The sequence below is a fragment of the Pelophylax lessonae genome, assembly GCF_965119305.1.
Source record: "Pelophylax lessonae genome assembly, chromosome: 12".
Lineage (NCBI taxonomy): Eukaryota > Metazoa > Chordata > Amphibia > Anura > Ranidae > Pelophylax > Pelophylax lessonae.
This window is the reverse complement of record NC_138779.1, coordinates 15,008,676-15,030,069: the sequence shown is the minus strand read 5'-3', so window position 1 is coordinate 15,030,069 and position 21,394 is coordinate 15,008,676. Positions and strand designations below refer to the sequence as shown.

The 21,394-nt window shown below is 44.1% G+C and overlaps 1 protein-coding gene across 1 annotated transcript in view; it reads left to right on the top strand.

The window, feature by feature from the left end:
* DNAJC11 (DnaJ heat shock protein family (Hsp40) member C11) overlaps positions 1-21,394 on the top strand; it is a 280,622-nt gene that overhangs the window by 197,267 nt on the left and 61,961 nt on the right. Inside the window, exons 7-8 of the mRNA XM_082273316.1 lie at positions 330-403; positions 18,720-18,909. Of these exons, the coding sequence (XP_082129442.1) occupies positions 330-403; positions 18,720-18,909 (264 nt within the window). The remainder of the gene's footprint in view (positions 1-329; positions 404-18,719; positions 18,910-21,394) is intronic.

Genomic DNA, 21,394 nt, shown 5'->3' with positions numbered 1-21,394 from the left:
AGGAGCTGGGCGTAAAGGGTGATCCGAGTCGGACATCTTTGAATACCTGTGACCTCTGATGGACCAGAACATTGCAGGGGGTGGGGGGGAGCATCGGAGGAGTAAGATTTCTACTGAACAAGAGATACTTCAAACAAGGTGTGTAACGTTTTTTCAAAATTTACTCCTCAGATTTCACATTCCCCCCCCAATCATTCGGTTCTCATACCCCCAGGTCGTATAGATACCCCCCTGCTAGGAACCCCCGTGCATTCAGCCATAACTTCTATATTATAAAGAGAAATGAAGTCCTATATTTTATGTGGGTTTTATTTTCTTTTGTTTTTAAGGTGGAGTTCGGAGCTGGAGATCTGCAGGGACCTCTCTTTGGATTAAAGATTTTTCGGAATCTCACTCCAAAATGGTAATATTTGTTGATTTGATTATCACTATCGTATTCTTTCACCCCTTTACAACCTACAGCGGGTAAAATAAGCATTGAACGCGTCACCATTTTTCTAGGTAAATATATTTCTAAAGGGAATATTGACATTAAATTTTCACCACATGTCGGTCACAATCCCTGCAATCCATACATACAAAGACACCAAAACAAATACGGTCAGAAATGGAAGTTATGTGTAATAATATGGAATGTGAGAGGATGGCAATATAGGAAACATTACCAAAGTGCGCTAACAAATAATGAACCAAGTGTTCAAAGGTACATGGATAGTATCCGGATTTATACCAAAATCATATGCATTCAGTCCAAAACAAAAGTGCAAAAACTGTGAAAAAGTCTTTCTTTTCAAATTGGAGTGAAGGTAAGGGAGTGTTGGGAGGTGGGTGGGGCCTCGTCCCAAAAAATGATCCAAAGTGATTCTCAGTGGCCTGATATACACATATGGACACCCAGTGTTAGGAGTGGACTCTTACCACAATGTGGAGAGATGTGAGCATGTACTTGGTTGTGTCTAGAAGTCTCCAACTGATCAAGCTGGCAGGGATGGCTCTCGGAATGGACCGGAACAATCAGCTGCTTCCGAAGTGGGGAGAGATCTGTAGGCTTCCAAGCAGGGGGAGATGCCAAAACAGAGCAACCCAGAGAAAAGAAGAGGACTATAGTGCATTACCTTCGACTTTAATGATAAAACGAATGAGGGTACACTTACACATTCCGGACGAACAAACAGCAAATACAGGGCGGTCGCGGGTGTCTGCAGTACAAACCGGGACCTATGACAGCACGGCTGGCTCCCCCCGACGCGTTTCCACTAACAAGTCGGCTTCTGGGATTGGAGCTCCAATCCCAGAAGCCGACTTGTTAGTGGAAACGCGTCGGGGGGAGCCAGCCGTGCTGTCATAGGTCCCGGTTTGTACTGCAGACACCCGCGACCGCCCTGTATTTGCTGTTTGTTCGTCCGGAATGTGTAAGTGTACCCTCATTCGTTTTATCATTAAAGTCGAAGGTAATGCACTATAGTCCTCTTCTTTTCTCTGGGTTGCTCTGTTTTGGCATCTCCCCCTGCTTGGAAGCCTACAGATCTCTCCCCACTTCGGAAGCAGCTGATTGTTCCGGTCCATTCCGAGAGCCATCCCTGCCAGCTTGATCAGTTGGAGACTTCTAGACACAACCAAGTACATGCTCACATCTCTCCACATTGTGGTAAGAGTCCACTCCTAACACTGGGTGTCCATATGTGTATATCAGGCCACTGAGAATCACTTTGGATAATTTTTTGGGACGAGGCCCCACCCACCTCCCAACACTCCCTTACCTTCACTCCAATTTGAAAAGAAAGACTTTTTCACAGTTTTTGCACTTTTGTTTTGGACTGAATGCATATGATTTTGGTATAAATCCGGATACTATCCATGTACCTTTGAACACTTGGTTCATTATTTGTTAGCGCACTTTGGTAATGTTTCCTATATTGCCATCCTCTCACGTTTAATTCAAATTTCAGTGCTGCTTTCACTTCACTTCTCATCACTTCAGGACTGCGCACCTATTTTCTTTCACAATAATATGGAATGACACAGGGGAAAAAGGTATTGAACACATGAAGAAAGAGAGGTGCAAACAGGCATGGAAAGCCAAGACACCCCAGCTGGAATCGGAGTAATTAGAAAGCCATCCTGCCACTTATCAGTGCAAATTAATATCAGCTGATTCAGTCTCCACTGATGGCCTCTAAAAAGGTGTCTCATTACCAAGGTGTCCCAAAAGGAACATCTCATGATGAGTAAAAGCAAAGAGCTCTCAAGACGTTTGCGACTCTATTGCAAAACATACTGATGGCATTGGCTACAGAAGGATTGCTATCCTTCTGAATGTTCCAGTGAGCACTGTTGGGGCCATAATCCCGAAGTGGAAAGAACATCATTTCACTATAAGCCGGCCACGACCAGGTGCTCCTCACAAGATTTCTGACAGAGGAGTGAAATTATCAGAAGAGTTGTCCCAGAGCCAAGGACAACTTGTGGAGAGCTTCAGCAAAACCTGGAATTAGAAAACAATAAAGTAATGCACTCAATCGCCATGGCCTGTATGCACGCCCACCATGCAACTGCAATGTATTTAATACTTGGTACAAAATCCTTTGTTGGTAATGACAGCTTCTAGACGCCTCCTGTATGGGGAAACTAGTCACATGCGTTGCTCAGGTGTGTTTTTCGGTCCATTCTTCCACACAGTCTTCAAATCTTGAAGGTTCCGTGGGCCTCTTCTATGAACTCTGAACTTTAGTTCTTTCCATAGATTTTCTATTGGATTAATGTCAGGTGGTTGGCTGGGCCATTCTAGCAGCTTTTTTTTCCTTTAATGAAACCAATGGAGAGTTTCCTTGGCTCTGTGTTTGGGATCCTTGTCTTGCTGAAATGTCCACCCTTGTTTCATTTTCATCATCCTGGTAGATGGCGGCAGATTTATATCAATAATGTCTTGGTACATTTTTCCATGCATCCTTATTTCAATGACATGAAGTTTGCTTTTACTGAAAATCAGCCCCACCCACACCATGATGTTCTCACCTCCAAAGTTCACTGTTGGTATGGGGGGTGGTTTTGGGGTGATGTGACCTCCCAAACATGTACTATGGCATCCAAAGGGATCAATTTTGGTCCCATCTGAGCAGACTATTTTCAGTATTTCACAGGCTTGTCTAAATATTGTGCAGCAAACTTTAAATGAGCTTCAACATGCTTTTTGTTCAGCAATGGAGTCTTGCGTGGTGAGCTTGCATACAGGCCATGGTGGTTGAGTGCATTACTCAATTGTACCTGCTAATTCCAGGTCTTAGGCCCCTTTCACACAGGTGGACCGTTCAGATCTGCCTGTACGTTTTTTTTTTTTTTAGCGAATCTGAACGGTCCCCCCATGCATCCCTATGGGGCGTCGGATGTCAGCGGAGACATGTCCACTGACATCCGATCCATCAAATCTGGATGGATGGAAACCCTATTTGCCATCTGTCCAGCGGATCGAATGGGAACGGACCGACGGTCCGTTCCCATCCGATTCCCCCATAGAGATGCATGGGGAACTGACAGCTGTGTCTCCGCACACAGCGCTGAGACACAGCTGTCACTCTCCTGCTCAGCGGGGGATTGGCGGATCGATCCCCCGCTGAGATAAACGGAGTCCGTCCGACGGAAGGACAGTGTGAAAGGGGCCTAAAGCTCTCCACAACTGGTCTTTGGCTCTTGGACCACTCTTCTGGTAATTTTCACTACTCTGTCAGGAATCTTGTTGCGAGGTGCACCTGGTCGTGGCCAGTTTATGGTGAAATGATCTGCTTTCCACTTCGGGATTATGGCCCCAACAGTGCTCACTGGAACATTGAGAAGTTTAGAAATCCTTTTGTAACCAATGCCATTAGTATAAGGTTACATATTACATAGTTACATAGTAGTTGAGGTTGAATAAAGACAATAGTCCATCCAGTTCAACCTGTGTAGGTGTGTGTGGCTGTAATCATCTCACATACCCCTGAAGGTTGAGAGAGCTCTTTGCTTTTACCCATCATGAGATGTTTCTTGTGTGACATCTTGGTGATAAAACACCTTTTTAGAGGCCATCAGTGGAAACTGAATCAGCTGATATTAATTTGCACTGATAAGTGGCAGGATTGCTTTCTAATTACTGATTTCAGCTGGGGTGTCTTTGCTTTCCATGCCTTTTTTCACCTCCCTTTCTTCATGTGTTCAATATTTTTTCTCTGTGTCGTTCCATTTTATTACACATAACTTCATTTCTGAACGTGTTTTGGTGTTTTTGTATGTATGGATTGCAGGGATTGTTACTGACGTGGTGAAAATTTCATGTCCATATCAACTTCAGAAATATATTTACCTAAAAAAAAAAATGGTGAAAAAATACTTATTTTACCCGCTGCATGTGCGTCGCAAAAGGGTGGGCGTTAACTTTCTCTTTCACATTTTTATATAAGAACATTTTTTTTTCTTGGTTTGGTGGGTGTTTTTTTGTGTGGGTGAAATGTTGTATTTTATATGTTCATGTTGTATGGAAAAAAATGTAATAAAGATTATTGTATTAAAAAAAAAAAAGCAACATTTTTTTTCAATGAGCAGAGTTTCCCCATAATGCATAAAATCATGAGCGCCTCTGTTCTCACATTGTCAGCTGTGCCAAACTGCAGCTTTAACCACTTAAGCCCCGGAGGATTTGGCTGCTAAACGACCAGGGGGTATTTTTACGATTCGGCACTGCGTGACTTTAACGGACAATTGCGCGGTCGTGCGACGCTGTACCTAAACGAATTTGGCGTCCTTTTTTTCCCACAAACAGAGCTTTCTTTTGCCGGTATTTGATCACCTGTGCGATTTTTTTGATCACGCGCTATAAACAAAAAAAGAGCGTAAATTTTGCAAAAATAGCAATATTTTTCCCTTTTTTTATATGAAATTCCCCCCAAAAAAATGTAAAAATCAAAATTTTTTAACATTTTCGGCCAATTTGTTTTATGCTACCTATGTTTGGTAAAAAAAAATCGCAAAAAGCGTATTTTGATTGGTTTGCGCAAAAGTTATTGCGTTTACTAACTAAGGTAAAGATTGTCATTTTTGTTGTTTTTTTTTTTAACGCGTAATGGCGGCGATCTGCGATTTTTTTTTTTTTTTTTGCGGTACTGCGACATTGCGGCGGACAGATCGGACCCTTGACTGACATTTTTGACACTTTTGGGGTTACCAGTGACATTTCTACAGTAATCAGTGCTATACATATGCACTGTTACTGTAAAAATACACTGGTAGTGAAGGGGTTAACTTTATTTGAGAGGGAGGGGCTGTGTGTGTCCCTAGGGGCGTGATTCTAACTGATTGGCTGTGGCTTCAGCTGTATGCAGAGTGATCAACGGATCTACATAGTAGATCCATATGATCCTCTCTCATACAGAGGGGAGAATGACAGGCAGCTTGTTTACACAAGCTGCCTGACTTTCTCCCTCTCCCCCGCCGATCGCAGAGTGGCCGGCGGACATCGGGTCCGCCGGTCACACGCGCGGGGGGGTCCGTGACCACGCGGGAGCGGGAGCGCGCCTCCGGCGGCGCGCGCTCGCTCCCTAGACCCTCACAAGCTAGTGACGTAGCCCTACGTCACTTTGCCTGTGAGGGGCTGACCGCCGACGTAGATAGTCGTGCGGCGGTCGGCAAGTGGTTAAAACCTATGAGGGTCATTTGAGCGGAGGCCTTCTTTTCACAGCTGAAATAAATTACACTAGATTAAGGTAGCTCGCATCTATAAGAGATAATTTTTTCCCCAATCAGAAAATAGCCTGTGACCCCCATAAACAGTGTCGGTGTTACAGCCTGTTATATAAGTCGTTGTTTGTTTAACATCATTGAATATACTCGTCTCCTGCTGCGACCTATGTAGGACACCATCGTCGTGCAGTACCCCTGTGCTGCCAGAAGAGGGCCTGTGTCTTCTGTAATCGTTTTCCTAATCTGAACACAACACTCATCCATGCTAACAAGTCTTAGAAAAAGGTTGAAAAGAAAAGTGTTCCTTTGTATGGGGTAGGAAATACATTCTGTTACAGGAGATGTAAACCCCAATTGAATGGCCTTTAGTTTGCTAAAGCTCTGTGTAGCCTAAACAATTGCATGCATCTTTTTTTAAAATAAAATAGTTTTTCTTTTTTTTTTTTTTTTATGATCTTCCCATTTGTTGCAAATGCACTGCTGATCTCCCTTAGCAACAGCTAACCAGAGGGCCTTAACCCCTTTGTGCCTAAGCCTATTTCTGACACTTTGTTGCTTACAGGTTAAAGTCAGTATTTTTTGCTAGAAAATTACTTAGAACCCCCCCTCCCCCCCGCAAACAAAATACAAATATATATATATATATATATATATATATATATATATATATATATATATATATATATATATATATATATATATATACAGTGGGTACGGAAAGTATTCAGACCCCCTTACATTTTTCACTCTTTGTTATATTGCAGCCATTTGCTAAAATCATTTAGGTTCATTCTTCTTCCTCATGAATGTACACATAGCACCCCATACTGACAGAAAAACACAGAATTGTTGACATTGTTGCAGATTTATTAAAAAAGAAAAACTGAAATATCACATGGTCCTAAGTATTCAGACCCTTTGCTCAGTATTTAGTAGAAGCCCCCTTTTGATCTAATACAGCCAGGAGTCTTTTTGGGAAAGATGCAACAAGTCTTTCACACCTGGATTTGGGGATCCTCTGCCATTCCTCCTTGCAGATCCTCTCCAGTTCTGTCAGGTTGGATGGTAAACGTTGGTGGACAGCCATTTTTAGGTCTCTCCAGAGATGCTCAATTGGGTTTAAGTCAGGGCTCTGGCTGGGCCATTCAAGAACAGTCACGGAGTTGTTGTGAAGCCACTCCTTCGTTATTTTAGCTGTGTGCTTAGAGTCATTGTCTTGTTGGAAGGTAAACCTTCGGCCCAGTCTCAGGTCCAGAGCACTCTGGAGAAGGTTTTTGTCCAGGATATCCCTGTACTTGGCCGCATTCATCTTTCCCTCGATTGCAACCAGTCGTCCTGTCCCTGCAGCTGAAAAACACCCCCACAGCATGATGCTGCCACCACCATGCTTCACTGTTGGGACTGTATTGGACAGGTGATGAGCAGTGCCTGGTTTTCTCCACACATACCGCTTAGAATTAAGGCCAAAAAGTTCTATTTTGGTCTCATCAGACCAGAGAATCTTATTTCTCACCATCTTGGAGTCCTTCAGGTGTTTTTTAGCAAACTCCATGCGGGCTTTCATGTGTCTTACACTGAGGAGAGGCTTCCGTCGGGCCACTCTGCCATAAAGCCCCGACTGGTGGAGGGCTGCAGTGATGGTTGACTTTCTACAACTTTCTCCCATCTCCTGACTGCATCTCTGGAGCTCAGCCACAGTGATCTTTGGGTTCTTCTTTACCTCTCTCACCAAGGCTCTTCTCCCCCGATAGCTCAGTTTGGCCGGACGGCCAGCTCTAGGAAGGGTTCTGGTCGTCCCAAACGTCTTCCATTTGAGGATTATGGAGGCCACTGTGCTCTTAGGAACCTTAAGTGCAGCAGAAATCTTTTTGTAACCTTGGCCAGATCTGTGCCTTGCCACAATTCTGTCTCTGAGCTCTTCAGGCAGTTCCTTTGACCTCATGATTCTCATTTGCTCTGACATGCATTGTGATCTGGAAGGTCTTATATAGACAGGTGTGTGGCTTTCCTAATCAAGTCCAATCCGTATAATCAAACACAGCTGGACTCAAATGAAGGTGTAGAACCATCTCAAGGATGATCAGAAGAAATGGAAAGCACCTGAGTTAAATGAGTGTCACAGCAAAGGGTCTGAATACTTAGGACCATGTGATATTTCAGTTTTTCTTTTTTAATAAATCTGCGACAATGTCAACAATTCTGTGTTTTTCTATCAGTATGGGGTGCTATGTGTACATTCATGAGGAAGAAGAATGAACTTAAATGATTTTAGCAAATGGCTGCAATATAACAAAGAGTGAAAAATTTAAGGGGGTCTGAATGCTTTCCGTACCCACTGTGTGTATGTATGTATGTGTGTATATATATATATATATATATATATATATATATATATATATATATATTATCCCTTTGGACTATATTTTTATATATAATAGTCCAAAGGGGGAGGTGCACTACGGCAATTCCAGCTGGTGCTAGCAACCAGACCTTCCCTCAGGTCATGTATAGAAAAAATGAAATGGAGGGCTGCTCCACAAAAAGTTTTTATTTCAGATATAAAATTACATATGTATGTAATTATGTCATTTTAGATCTGGAATAAAATAACTTTTTATGCAGCAGCCCTCCATTTCATTTTGTGTGTGTATGTGTATATATATATATATATATATATATATATATATTACAATGCACGGTGGCCATTTTGCGGTGGTTTGTCATTGAAAACAGTGGCGGCCATGACAGTGGAGCCCAAGGGCGCCGCCTGACCTTCAGAGGGCATGCGCCGCTGGTGACAGCGGCTGCATGCAGGGCGAATATCTCCTAAACCGTGCAGGTTTAGGAGAAATTAATTTTACCTACAGGCAGAGTTGTATAAAGTACTCGAAACCCATACTTGAGTAAAAGTACAAGTGCTCGATCAAAAAGTGACTTGAGTAGAAGTACTAAAATATTCAACATTTTTTGTACTTAAGTATTGCAAATAGTTTTATTAAACATTTTGCTACTCAAGTACTGAAAGTAAAAGTACAAGTACTGTGTTATGTAGTTATTAAAGAAAGAAGTCAAAAGTTTGAACACTATTGTTTTTTATTATTTCAAATGCAGCTTTTATTTATACATACAGTAGCATTTATTTTCGTATGCGCTGATAATACACATGTTTTGAGCTTCATGAAACCTGCCATCTACTGTTCTGGCTGTGGTAATTTTTATAATTGTAACGAGTAACTATGCAGCACAAAAAAAAAAAAATATCGGAGTAGAAGTATTGAAATCATTGAAAAAATATAGTGAAGTAAAAGTGGAAGTAGGAGAAAAAAATTCTACTCTAGGAAAGTACAGATACCGCCTTTCCGTACTTAAGTACAGTAGTGAAGTAGTTCTACTTAGTTACTATACATCTCTGCCTACAGGTAAGCTTTATTATAGGCTGCATTATAGGCTTACCTGTAGGTAAAAGTTTAAAAGCGGAGTATACTAACCCTTTAAGTGGTCACCACGGTCTGTCCGGGTGGGAAGGTGTCCTGGGTCGGAGCTCCACTCATGGTGTTTGGACACTGGAAGAGTCCAGGATCCCAATCAATGTCCTGGAACTCCGAGCGATCAGACTGGATCACTGGACGGATCGTCTTCAGGGGTGTCCGGTGCGAATTCAGTCAGAAAACGCCACGGCTTATGTCAATCACCAGGGTGGAACAAGAAGTGTGTTGGCAGCTTTGGAGGTGGCCAGCTTTCTAAGGTGGGCAGAACGCTTCGTTCCGGCTCTCTCCGCTGTACACATTCCAGGGGTGGAAAACTGTCAGGCGGATTATCTCAGTCGGCAGGCGTTGGCCCATGGTGGGTGGTCCCTTCATCTAAATGTGTTTCATTAGTTACAGTGGATATGAAAAGTCTACACACCCCTGTTAAAATGTCAGGTTTGTGTGATGTAAAAAAAGACAAATATAAATCATTTCGGAACTTTTTCCACCTTTTAATGTGACCTATAAAACTGTACAACTCAATTGAAAAACAAACTGAAATCTTCTTTTTGGGGAGGGGAGTAAAACTAAAAACCCAAAATAATGCGCTTACATAAGTGTGCACACCCTCTTCTAACTGGGGATATAGCTGTGTTCAGTACACACCTGCCATCATTTAAAGTGCCTCTAATTAACCCCAAATAAAGTTCAGCTGTTCTAGTAGGTGTCTTAGTCGCATCCTACAGTAAAAGCCATGGTCCACAGAGAGCTTCCAAAGCATCAGAGGGATCTCATTGTTAACAGGTATTAGGAGAAGGGTACAAAAGAATTTCCAAGGCATTAGATACACCATGGAACACAGGGAATACATTCATCTGTAAGTGGAGAAAATATGGCACAACAGTGAAATCGCCAAGAACTGGACGTCCTTCCAAAATTGATGCAAAGACGAGAAGAAAACTGGTCAGGGAGGTTGCCAAGAGACCTACAGCAACATTAAAGGATCTGCAGGAATATCTGGCAAGTACTGACTCTGTGGTACATGTGACAACAATCTCCCGTATTCTTCATGTGTCTGGGCTATGGGGTAGAGTGGCAAGATGGAAGCATTTTCTTACCAACAAAAACATCCAAGCCCAGATACATTTTTCAAAAACACATCTGAAGTCTCCCAAAAGCATGTGGGAAAATGTGTTATGGTCTGATGAAACCAAGATTGAACTTTTGGCCATAATTCGAAAAGATATATTTGGCGCAAAAACAACACTACACATCGCCAAAGGAACACCATACCCACAGTGAAGCATGGTGGTGGCAGCATCATGCTTTGGGGCTGTTTTTATTCAGCTGGAACAGGTACCTCAGTCAAGGTAGACGGAATAATGAACAGTTCCAAATACCAGTCACTATTGGCACAAAACTTTCAGGCTTCTGTTAGAAAGCTGAACATGAAGAGGAACTTCAGCATGACAATGACCCAAAGTATACACCCAAATCAATAAAGGAATGACTTCACCAGAAGAAGATTAAAGTTTTGGAATGGCCCAGCCAGAGCCCAGACCTGAATCTGATTGAAAATCTTTGGGGGGGATCTGAAGAGGGCTGTGCACAGGAGATTCCCTCACAATGTCACAGATTTGGAGTGTTTTTGCAGAGTGGGCAAATATTGGCAAGTCAGGGTGTGCCATGCTGATACTCAAAAAAAGGTGCTTCAACAAAGTATTAGTGTGCACACTTATGCAACCAAATTATTTTATTTTTTCTTCCCTCCACCTAAATGATTTTAGTTTGTTCAACTGAGTTGTACAGTTTATAGGTCACAAAGGTAGAAAAAATCTGAAATGATTGATCTTTGTTTAAATTTTTTTTTTACATCACAGAAACGTGACATTTTAACAGGGGTGTGTAGACTTTTATATCCACTGTATGTCTACGGTGGGGCACCCTTAAGGTGGATCTCCTCTCAAGCTTAATCTCCTCTCAAGCTTCTGCTGAGACTTTTGCACAGGATCGAGGTAGAAGGGATTCTCATCATTCTAGTGGCTGGACTGGCCTTGCCGTTTTTGGTAGGCCAACCTAGTGCGGTTGGTTGCCGATGTCCCTTGGAGACTGCCTCTCAGGGAGGATCTGTTGTCCCAAAGGCCAATCTTCCATCCTGCTCTACAGTCGATGGCTTTGACAGCTGGGCTGTTGAAAGCCAGGTGCTGAAGGATAGGGGTTTGCCTGGGTTGGTGATTCCTACGCTGCTGAAAGCTAGGAAGTCTACCTCTAGGCAGATCTACCATCGTATGTGGAAAGCATACATTTTGCAGTGTGAGTCGCTTGGTGTTCACCCTCGCTCTTTCTCCGTGGCTCAGGTCTTAACCTTCAATGGGGGGGGGGGGGGGGAGTTGAGCAGAAATTGGCCTTGAGCACCATCTAAGGTCAGGTGTCGACCTTGACTGTCTTCATTCAATGACCTCCTGGCCACTCACTCCCTGGTGCGTACCTTTTTATTCAGGGGGTTCGACATTTGACTCCACCGGTGCGGTCTCCTCTACAGCCTTGGGATCTGAACTTGGTGCTTTTAGTCCCCCAGAAGCCTCCCTTTGAAAATATTCGGGAGATTCCCCTGCTTATCCTGTCCCAGAAGGTGGCCTTTTTAGTGGCGATCACCTCTGCTCGCAGGCTGTCTGGATTGGTGGCATTATCTTGTTGCTCCCCTTACTTGGTGCTCCACAAAGATAAGGTGGTTCTTCGCCCCCTGTCTGTTGCTCCTTCCTAACGTGTGTCCTAGGCCAAAACTGCCTATGGAAATTGGGTTGCATGCCCTGGATGTGGTTCAGGTGATTCGGTGTACCTGGCAGCGACAGAGTCTTTTTAGGAGACCGACTCACTATTTGTGCTCACAGATGAGCCTCAGAAAGGACTGTCTGCTTCTTCTGCGACTATTTCGAGATGGATCAGACAAACAGTGACTCAGGCCTATTTGATCAAGGGTCAGGTTCCTCCTTTTCCTATTAAGGCGCACTCTACTCGGGTGCTCCGTGCTTCCTGGGTCTTCCGTCTTTAGGCATCAGTGATGCAGGTTTGCAAGGCGTCCCCCTGTTTGTCGGTGCACACTTTTACAAATTTCCATTAAATGGATATGTTGGCATCTGCCGATGTTTCTTTTGGCCACAAGGTATTGCAGGCTGCTGTTTAGAGGGTCTATTCCCTCTTTGGTGGAGTAATATTTCAGGTGGGCTCCAGTTGTTTTTTTGTTGAGCTCCTGTTACTTGGTTGGCTACGGTTTAGCCTTGGGAATTTTTTGCTGTTCCCACCCCTCATGTTTCACATTGCTTTGGAACCTTCCAGTGGTCAAGAATCTATGGAGCCGTGTCCGTCAATGAACGAAAGAGAAAATTTAATTTTTGACTTACTGTAAATCCATTTCTCTGATCATTGACTGACACAGCACCCACCCCTCTGTGGAGTTGTAATACTTCTGACACGGCTTGTAACCAAACTGAGTACCTATAGCAGAGATAGCAGAGAGGGGGAGTATACCTCCTGGGACTGCCCATAGGCATAGTCAAGTTCTTTTTTATGCCTAGTGTCCTACTTCTGTAGGGGGCAGTATAACTCAATGGTCAGGAATCTAAGGAGGTGTCCGAAATGGATACGTTAAGTCCAAAAATCCAGAGTTGGTGTACAGCGCAAAAAAAATAAACGCAGAGGTGTTTACTACCAAAAGAAAGCTCTATTTGTGGGGAAAAAAGACATATTTTATTTGGGTACAGCATCGCACAACCGCCAATTATCAGTTAAAGTAACGCAGTGCCATATGGCAAAATGGTCATTAAGAGAGTTCAATTTTCCGGAGGGCAAGTGGTTCTAAAGCCCTCTGGTTTTTCATCTTAATGTATTCTATGCATTCAGGTAAAAAACCTTCTTTGCTTCAGTGCCCCTTCCCTAAACCCCCTCTTTTCCTTACCTGAGCCCAATTCGATCCAGTGACAAGTATAAGAGCAGCAACTCCAGCCACGGTCTCCCTCCTCATTGGGCAGATTGATACCAGCGAGAGCCATTGGCTCCCGCTGCTGTCAGTCAAATTCTTTGACACGGGGGTAGGGTTCGGGAGCTAGCACGCACGGGTGCCCCCATGGAAAGCGGCTTTCAGTACGGGCACCTCCTGAAGAGGAGGGGCCTAGAGCGCCGGTGGGGGACTCCAAAGAGGATCGGGAGCAGAATCTGTGCAAAACCATTACACAGAACAGGTAAGTATAGGCATGTGTTTTTTTTTTTTTTTTTTAAATAAAAAAAAAAAAGTCTTTAATGTCACTTTAAATCTGCTAGCACATTTAACACTCCCCTCCCCCCTTACATTTTTTTAAGGCGAGAAAATGTCACCACAAATTTGTTCTGTGGCGTGTGTACTAGTGATCGACCAATATTGTTTTTTCATTGCCGATACCGATATTTTGGTCATCGCGTATCGGTATTGGCCGATATTTTCATACATTTAAAAAAAAAAACATCCCCTCCCGCTCCTTGGAATGACAGCCGAGCGGGTTCTCAGCTGCATCGGTTGTCATTACAAGACAGCCGACCGTAGGCTATGGATGCCGGTACCGGGGTGATGCCTCTAGCTGCAGACATCACTCTGGTACAGCACTTTACCGAAATATCAGCAGTATCGGTAACCTCAGGGGCCGATTCCGATATATCGGAGAAAGTGCAGATCGGCCCTCGATATAACGGCTTTGCCAATAATCGGTCGATCCCTAGTGTGTACACCCCCAGCCGCTGTCTCTGCACCTGAGGGGGGAGGGGTTGCCGAAAAAATTTTTTAGTTTTAATGCTCTTCAACCACTTGATGAGATGAGGGTCTACCAGCTATAATCACTTGATGAGATGAGGGTCTGCTATAATCACTTGATGAGATGAGGGTCTGCTATAATCACTTGATGAGATGAGGGTCTGCTATAATCACTTGATGAGATGAGGGTCTACCTGCTATAATCACTTGATGAGATGAGGGTCTACCTGCTATAATCACTTGATGAGATGAGGGTCTACCTGCTATAATCACTTGATGAGATGAGGGTCTACCTGCTATAATCACTTGATGAGATGAGGGTCTACCTGCTACAATCACTTGATCATCTCTAGAGAACGCTGCATCCCCAGCACCCCTGTAGATATGCTGTGCTTGACATATTTACTAATCGTCTGCTGCTGGGGACCCCTGAAACTTCTCCTAGAGCTCCCTGCAGACTTTTTGGAGAAACGCGATGATGAGAATTCTTTGCTGTTAAACTGGGTCCTTTTGTCACCATAGATTGCTGCATATTAAAAGAAAATTGAATATTAAATAATCGTTACAAGATGGGTTCTATAGCAATATATAAATATAGAACAGGTCTATACATAAATATGTTTTCTGTTGAATTTTGCATTAAACATTATTGCTGCTTCTGAATCTTCTAAGTGATAGGTGCACTTTAAATACGGAAGCGAGCAGAAATCCATGACTTATAAAAGTATCTCTCTAATTACCGGCCATAAATGTGTTTGCTGCATTTTTTTTCCACATAAAAATAATGACAAATCAAGCAGATTTGAGAATATAGCTTCCCGTCTGTAGGAGGCAATATAATTCCACGCAGTGACGCGTGTCTGTGATATATTTGACAGACAGGGTCGTTATCTAGTCGTCCTTTTTATTATTTACTGTGTAAGCTCTCCAGGGATGTGGCGATTATTGAAATTATTTAAATCGACTCGGTATAAAATATCTGTTTGCTTGTGCGTTCCCGACTGCCTGTTGATTAAAGAACATTATATTGTTTCGGAGCGGAAATTGAAGAGGATAAAATATTTAAAAAAAACAAACAAAAATACAAATGCATTAAAAAGTGTCAGAGAAGAGTCATTCTGTGGCTTGCCGGAAGATCGTTCACCAGCAGCTCTTCAGTTTGCAAGTTTGCAGAGGCTGGGTGTCGGCTCAGGCCTCAGAATGGCTTGGAAAAACTATCACTTAAATATTTTGCTATAGCCAAAGTAGTGTAGTGTCCTCTACCAGCATGCTTTTGTTGTCTGTGTGGAAGCAGCAGTCTCTCTGCAGAGGTCAGACATACCCCCTGCTGAGTCTGAGCCAGAGCTCTAATCAGCAAGGGAGCACACGGTCCTGTTCATTATGGCCATGCTAATGTTGATCCAGTTATCAGAAGAAACAATTCAATGTTCTGCTATAGCTAGAGTAGAATCCTCTACCAGCATGTTCTTGCTGTCTGTGTGGAAGCAGCAGTCTCTCTGCAAAGGTCAGACATGAGTCTGAGCCAGAGCTCCACTTAGCAAGAGAGCACACGGTCCTGGCCATACAAATGTTGATCCAATTGTCAGAAGAAACAATTCAATGTTCTGTTATAGCCAAAGTAGAAAAGCCTGCCCTCTGCCAGGATATTGTAGAGTTAGACTCTTCATGAATGCGTGGAAGCCGTAGTCTCTCTGCAGAGGTCAGCCATGCCCTCTGTTGAGTCGGAGCCAGAGCTCTAATCAGCAAGGAAGCACAAGGTCCTGGCCATACAAATGTTGATCCAATTGTCAGAAGAACTATCTATGTGACAAATGAGGTTTAATGGTGATAAATGTAAAGTTATGCACTTGGGGGCTAAGAATATGCATGCATCATACATACTAGGGGGAGTAGAACTGGGGGAATCCATAGCTGAGAAGGATCTGGGAGAATCCATAGCTGAGAAGTATCTGGGGGAGTCCATAGCGGAGAAGGATCTGGGGGAATCCATAGCGGAGAAGGATCTGGGGGAATCCATAGCGGAGAAGGATCTGGGGGAATCCATAGCTGAGAAGGATCTGGGGGAATCCATAGCTGAGAAGGATCTGGGGGAATCCATAGCGGAGAAGGATCTGGGGGAATCCATAGCGGAGAAGGATCTGGGGGAATCCATAGCGGAGAAGGATCTGGGGGAATCCATAGCGGAGAAGGATCTGGGGGAATCCATAGCGGAGAAGGATCTGGGGGAATCCACAGCGGAGAAGGATCTGGGGGAATCCATAGCGGAGAAGGCTCTGGGGGAATCCATAGCGGAGAAGGATCTGGGGGAATCCATAGCGGAGAAGGATCTGGGGGGAATCCATAGCGGAGAAGGATCTGGGGGGAATCCATAGCGGAGAAGGATCTGGGGGAATCCATAGCGGAGAAGGATCTGGGGGAATCCATAGCGGTGAAGGATCTGGGGGAATCCATAGCGGAGAAGGATCTGGGGGAATCCATAGCGGAGAAGGATCTGGGGGAATCCATAGCTGAGAAGGATCTGGGGGTTCTGGTGAATAGTAATCTTAATAGCATGCAATGCCAAGCTGCGGTTTCCAAAGCAAGCAAAGTCCTTTCTTGTATTAGGAGAGGTATGGACTCCAGAGAGAGAGAGATAATTTTGCCCCTGTACAAATCATTAGTAAGACCTCATCTGGAACATGCAGCTCAGTTTTGGGCTCCAGTTCTCAAAAAGGATATCGGGGAACTGAAGAAAGTGCAGAGAAGGGCAACCAAACTGATAAGAGGCACGGAGGAGCTCAGCTATGAGGAAAGATTAAAGGAACTGAATTTATTCTCTCTTGAGAAGAGGAGATTGGGGGGGGGGTATGGTCTCCATGTATAAACACATAAGGGGGGAATATGATCTCCATGTATAAATACATAAGGGGGGGCAGGGATATGATCTCCATGTATAAATACATAAGGGGGGGGGGTATGATCTCCATGTATAAATACATAGGGGGGGGTATTATCTCCATGTATAAATACATAAGGGGTGGGGGAGAATATGATCTCCATGTATACAGTAAATACATAAGGGGGATATGATCTCCATGTATAAATACAAAAGGGGGGATATGATCTCAAAGTATAAATACATAAGGGGGGGGATATGATCTCCAAGTATAAATACATAAGGGGGGATATGATCGCCATGTATACATACATACATACATAAGAGGGGGGGAAATGATCTCCATGTATACATACATAAGGGGGGGGGGAATATGATCTCCATGTATAAATACATAAGGGGGGATATGATCGCTGTATATAAATACATAAGGGGGGATATGATCTCCATGTATAAATACGTAAGGGGGATAGGATCACCATGTATAAATACGTAAGGGGGATAGGATCACCATGCTTAAATACAGAACGGGGGGAATATGAGGAACGGTCCATATAGTGAACTTGGTGTTGTTATTTATTTTACACAGTCTCTTTGCAAAGATCAGCCATGCCCCCTGCTGAGCCAGAGCTCCAATAAGCAAGGGAGCACAAGGGTCCTGCCATAAAAATGTAGATCCAATTGTCAGAAGGAAAAATCACTTCAATATTCTGCTATAGCCAGAGTAGAAAAGCCTGTCCTCTGCCAGCATGCTCTCCGCGTGGAAGCAGCATTCTCTCCGCGTGGAAGCAGCAGTCTCTCTGCAGAGGGCAGACCGGTCCCATGCTAGGTCAGAGCTGACGCTCCAGACAGCAAGGGGCTCAACGTCCTGTTACATATAACTATACAAGTATTGATTTAATTGTCAGAAGAAACAATTGCTTCAATTTTGCTATAGCAAGAGTAGAAGATCCTGTCTCTGCCAGCGTGTGGAAGCAGCAGTCTCTCTGCAGAGGGCAGACATGTCCCATGCTAAATCAGATCTAGAGCTCCAATCAACACGAGAGCATGAACTTTTCTGATTGCAGTGCCCATAGTGTGTATGTGAGCTGCTCAGGCTGCTAGGAAGTGTAGTCCTGTGCCCGCCTACCCTCCAGACAATGACCGATAAGAGCAGAAGTTCCCGGGAGCTGCACATCAGAACAAGACCTGCTGTGTGTGTAGACAAGTGGCAGTCTCAGCCTGGACCTCTGCCAGGCCCCCAACATGTTTCACTCCGCCCACTGGAGCTTGATTAGGCTCCAGTGGGTGGAGTGAAACGCGTTGGGACGCATGGCCTGGCTGGGGTCCAGGTTGAGCCTGCCACTTGTCTACACACAGCAGGTCTTATTCTGATGTGCGGCTCCCGGGATCTTCTGCTCTTATCGGGTTTTTGCTTGTTGCAGTGCTAAAGATCTGTGACTACAGGGTGCGTTGGACCTCTGCAGAGAGACCATTGCTTACACACAGAGCAAGGGTCCCTCTATGCAGCATGCTGGCAGGGGGTAGGCAATTATACTCAGGTTTTGCCTACTTTCTAAAGAAAACTGTAGGACTTTGCACACATTTTTTGATGTACAGTATTTAGCTGGTATAAAGTTCATTTGGGATCGAACTCTGGGAAAATTTAGGGTAAACTCCATTTACTTAAATTGGTCGGTCACATAAAACATCTGATCTTGGGTCCCCCTCTCTCCTGGATTGTGGAGTGAGAGGATCCTTCCTTGGGCCCCAGCCTGGTTGATGTGAACACTTCTCATTGGCTGTCAATCAGGGTGGGGTCTATTTAAACATTGGTTAATTTTTGTGCTTTGGATCGGGCAGATTATTACCCCCAGTTGTGATTTATGTCTATTTTGTTTCCTTTCAGTTTCTTCACTACAAACTGTGTACTGCAGTTCTCTTCGCGGGGGGTCAGGCCCGGCCTCACGACAATGCTGGCGCGGCATCTAGACAAAAACACAATGGGTTACGTGCAGTGGCGGTGGGGTATCCAGTCTGCTATGAACACCAGTATTGTGCGGGACACAAAGACCAGTCACTTTACATTGGCGTTACAGGTAAGGCTCTGATGCCCATGTAGGCTTGCTTGGAGATCCAGTGTAGAGGTCAGCAACCTTTGACAGCTTGAGAACCCAACTCCTATTTGGCAGAGACACCGTTACTATAGAAAGCACCATAAACACGACTCCAAGTCCTTCAAAAATGCTTTAGGCCCGTTTCACTCTGGCTTCAGTTTGTATAAGAGCAGTGTGAACAGGAAGCTTTGTTGAAGCTTTTAACCAGTTCCCGACCGCCCACCGCCGATTTACTGCGGCATTGCGGCCCTCCTGCACAAATGATGTAGACCTATGCCGGTTGCGCACCTGCAGCTAGGAGGCGAGCGCACACCGCCGGCGGGGGGCTCTCACCCCCACTCAGCAGCGGGGACTACGATGCACGGGGCAGGCAGCTCCGATTGACACCCGCGAACGTTCCCCCGCTGAGAGAGGACGGTCGGCTGTTGTAAACACAGCCGACCATTCTTCTCTCTGGAATGATCACAGAGCCCCTGTGATCCATCTATATAGGATCACATGTCTCTGTGATCATTTAACAAGCCATGCCCCCCCCCCCCCCACACACACAGTTAAAAACACTCTCCTAGGCTCACATTTAACCCCTTGATCACCCACTGTGTTAACCCCTTCCCTGCCAGTGTCATTATTACAGTGACAGTGCATATTTTGGCACTGATTACTGTAGTAATGTCACTGGTCCCCCCAAAAATGTTAGTTAGGGGTTCAATCTGTCCACAGCAATGTTGCAGTCCCGCTAAAAATCGCAGATCGCCGCCATTACTAGTAAAATAATTAAAAATGACCTAATTCTTTCCCGTGTAACTTTTGCGCAAACCAATCAAATTACCAAAAATATGTAGCAGAAAACAAATTGGCCTAAAATGTTAATTTTTTTTTTTTTTGGGGGGTGTATGTTCTATAGCAGAAAGTGAAAAATATATTTTTTTTTTTCTGGATTGTCACTCTTTTTTTTTTTTTGTTTATAGCACAAAAAATAAAAATCGTACAGGTGATCAAATACCACCAAAAGAAAGCTCTGTTTGTAGTGCCGAATCGCAAAATATGGCCTAGTCATTAAGGGGGCAAATCCTTCCAGTCCAGAAGTGGTTAACCACTTCAGCTACAGACCTTTTGTTTACATGTAAAAATCAGTATTTTCTTGCTAGAAAATTAGTAGTAACCCCCCCCTATCATTAAATAAGTTGGTGGGTGTTGCAATTATTTGTGTCACACGGTATTTGCACAACAGTTTGTCAAAAACTACTACTACTTTTTTGGGGAAAAAAATTACACTACATTAAATTTTATTACCAAAAAACACTATGTAACCCAATTTTTTTGTAAAATATAAAAGATGTTACGCCGAGTAAATAGATAATAACATGTCAAACGATGTAAATTTGTACTATCCATAGGCGACGCTTTAAAAACCTTTAGGCTACATTCACACCTGAGCGTAGCGTTTTTCGCGCGTTTTTTACCGCGATTTTACCGCGATTTTTGCGGCGTTTTTTACCGCGATTTTACCGCGATTTTTACCGCGATTTTTGTGCAGGCGTTTTTAGATTGAATAGAGATCAATGGAAAACGCCTGTAATCTGCCCAAAAAGAAGCTCATGTACTTTTTTGAGCGTTGGGCGTTTTGTATACAGCGTCAAAACGCTCAGATGTGAACAGGGGCCATTGAAATGAATAGGATTTGTCTTGTTGGGCGTTTTGAGAGCTGATCCTAGAGCAGAAAAACGCCCCAAAAACGCCCCAAAACGCCTAGATGTGAACGGAGCCTTACAGGTTACCAGAGGAGGTCTGGTGTTAGAATTACTGCCCATGATCTGGCGTTCATGGCGATGCCGCACATGTGTGGGACGATCGTTGTTTTGCGTGCATGTAGGATTGACGTGCGCGTTCGCCTTTGCGTTTTTTTATTTACTTTTTTTTTTTAACTGTTGCTTTTAATTGTATTTTTTTTTTTTTTTGTTTTTTTTAATCACTTTTAGACCCCGTTCACACTGGGGCGACCTGGTCGCCTGACAGGTCGCCTGCCATAGAGAAGCTGTGGACCCGTTCTAATAGGAGCGACACAAGTCGCTCCGACTTAGAAAAAGGGTCCGTAGCTTCTTTGGGGCGACCTGGAGCAACCTGCATTGACTTCAATGATATGAAGTCCGTGCCAGCCGCTCCGAGGTCGCGGTGCAAGCTGCGCACCGCGACCTGTGAGGTCGCCCCGGCAAGTAGCGTCGCCCCAGTGTGAACGGGGTCTTATTTCTGTCACCAGGAATGTAAACATCCTTGTGACTGCAATAGGCGTTGACAGGTACTCTTTACGGAGGGATATGGGGTCTGTAAGACCCCATATCCCTCCTCTGCCCTTAAAAGGATTCAAAACACCAAGATCTGTGTTTTTGAATGCTTTTGCTTTTTTAGTAAAGACGCCATTTGTTTCCAAGTAAACCGGAAGTGATGTCATGCCATTGCTTCCAAGTTA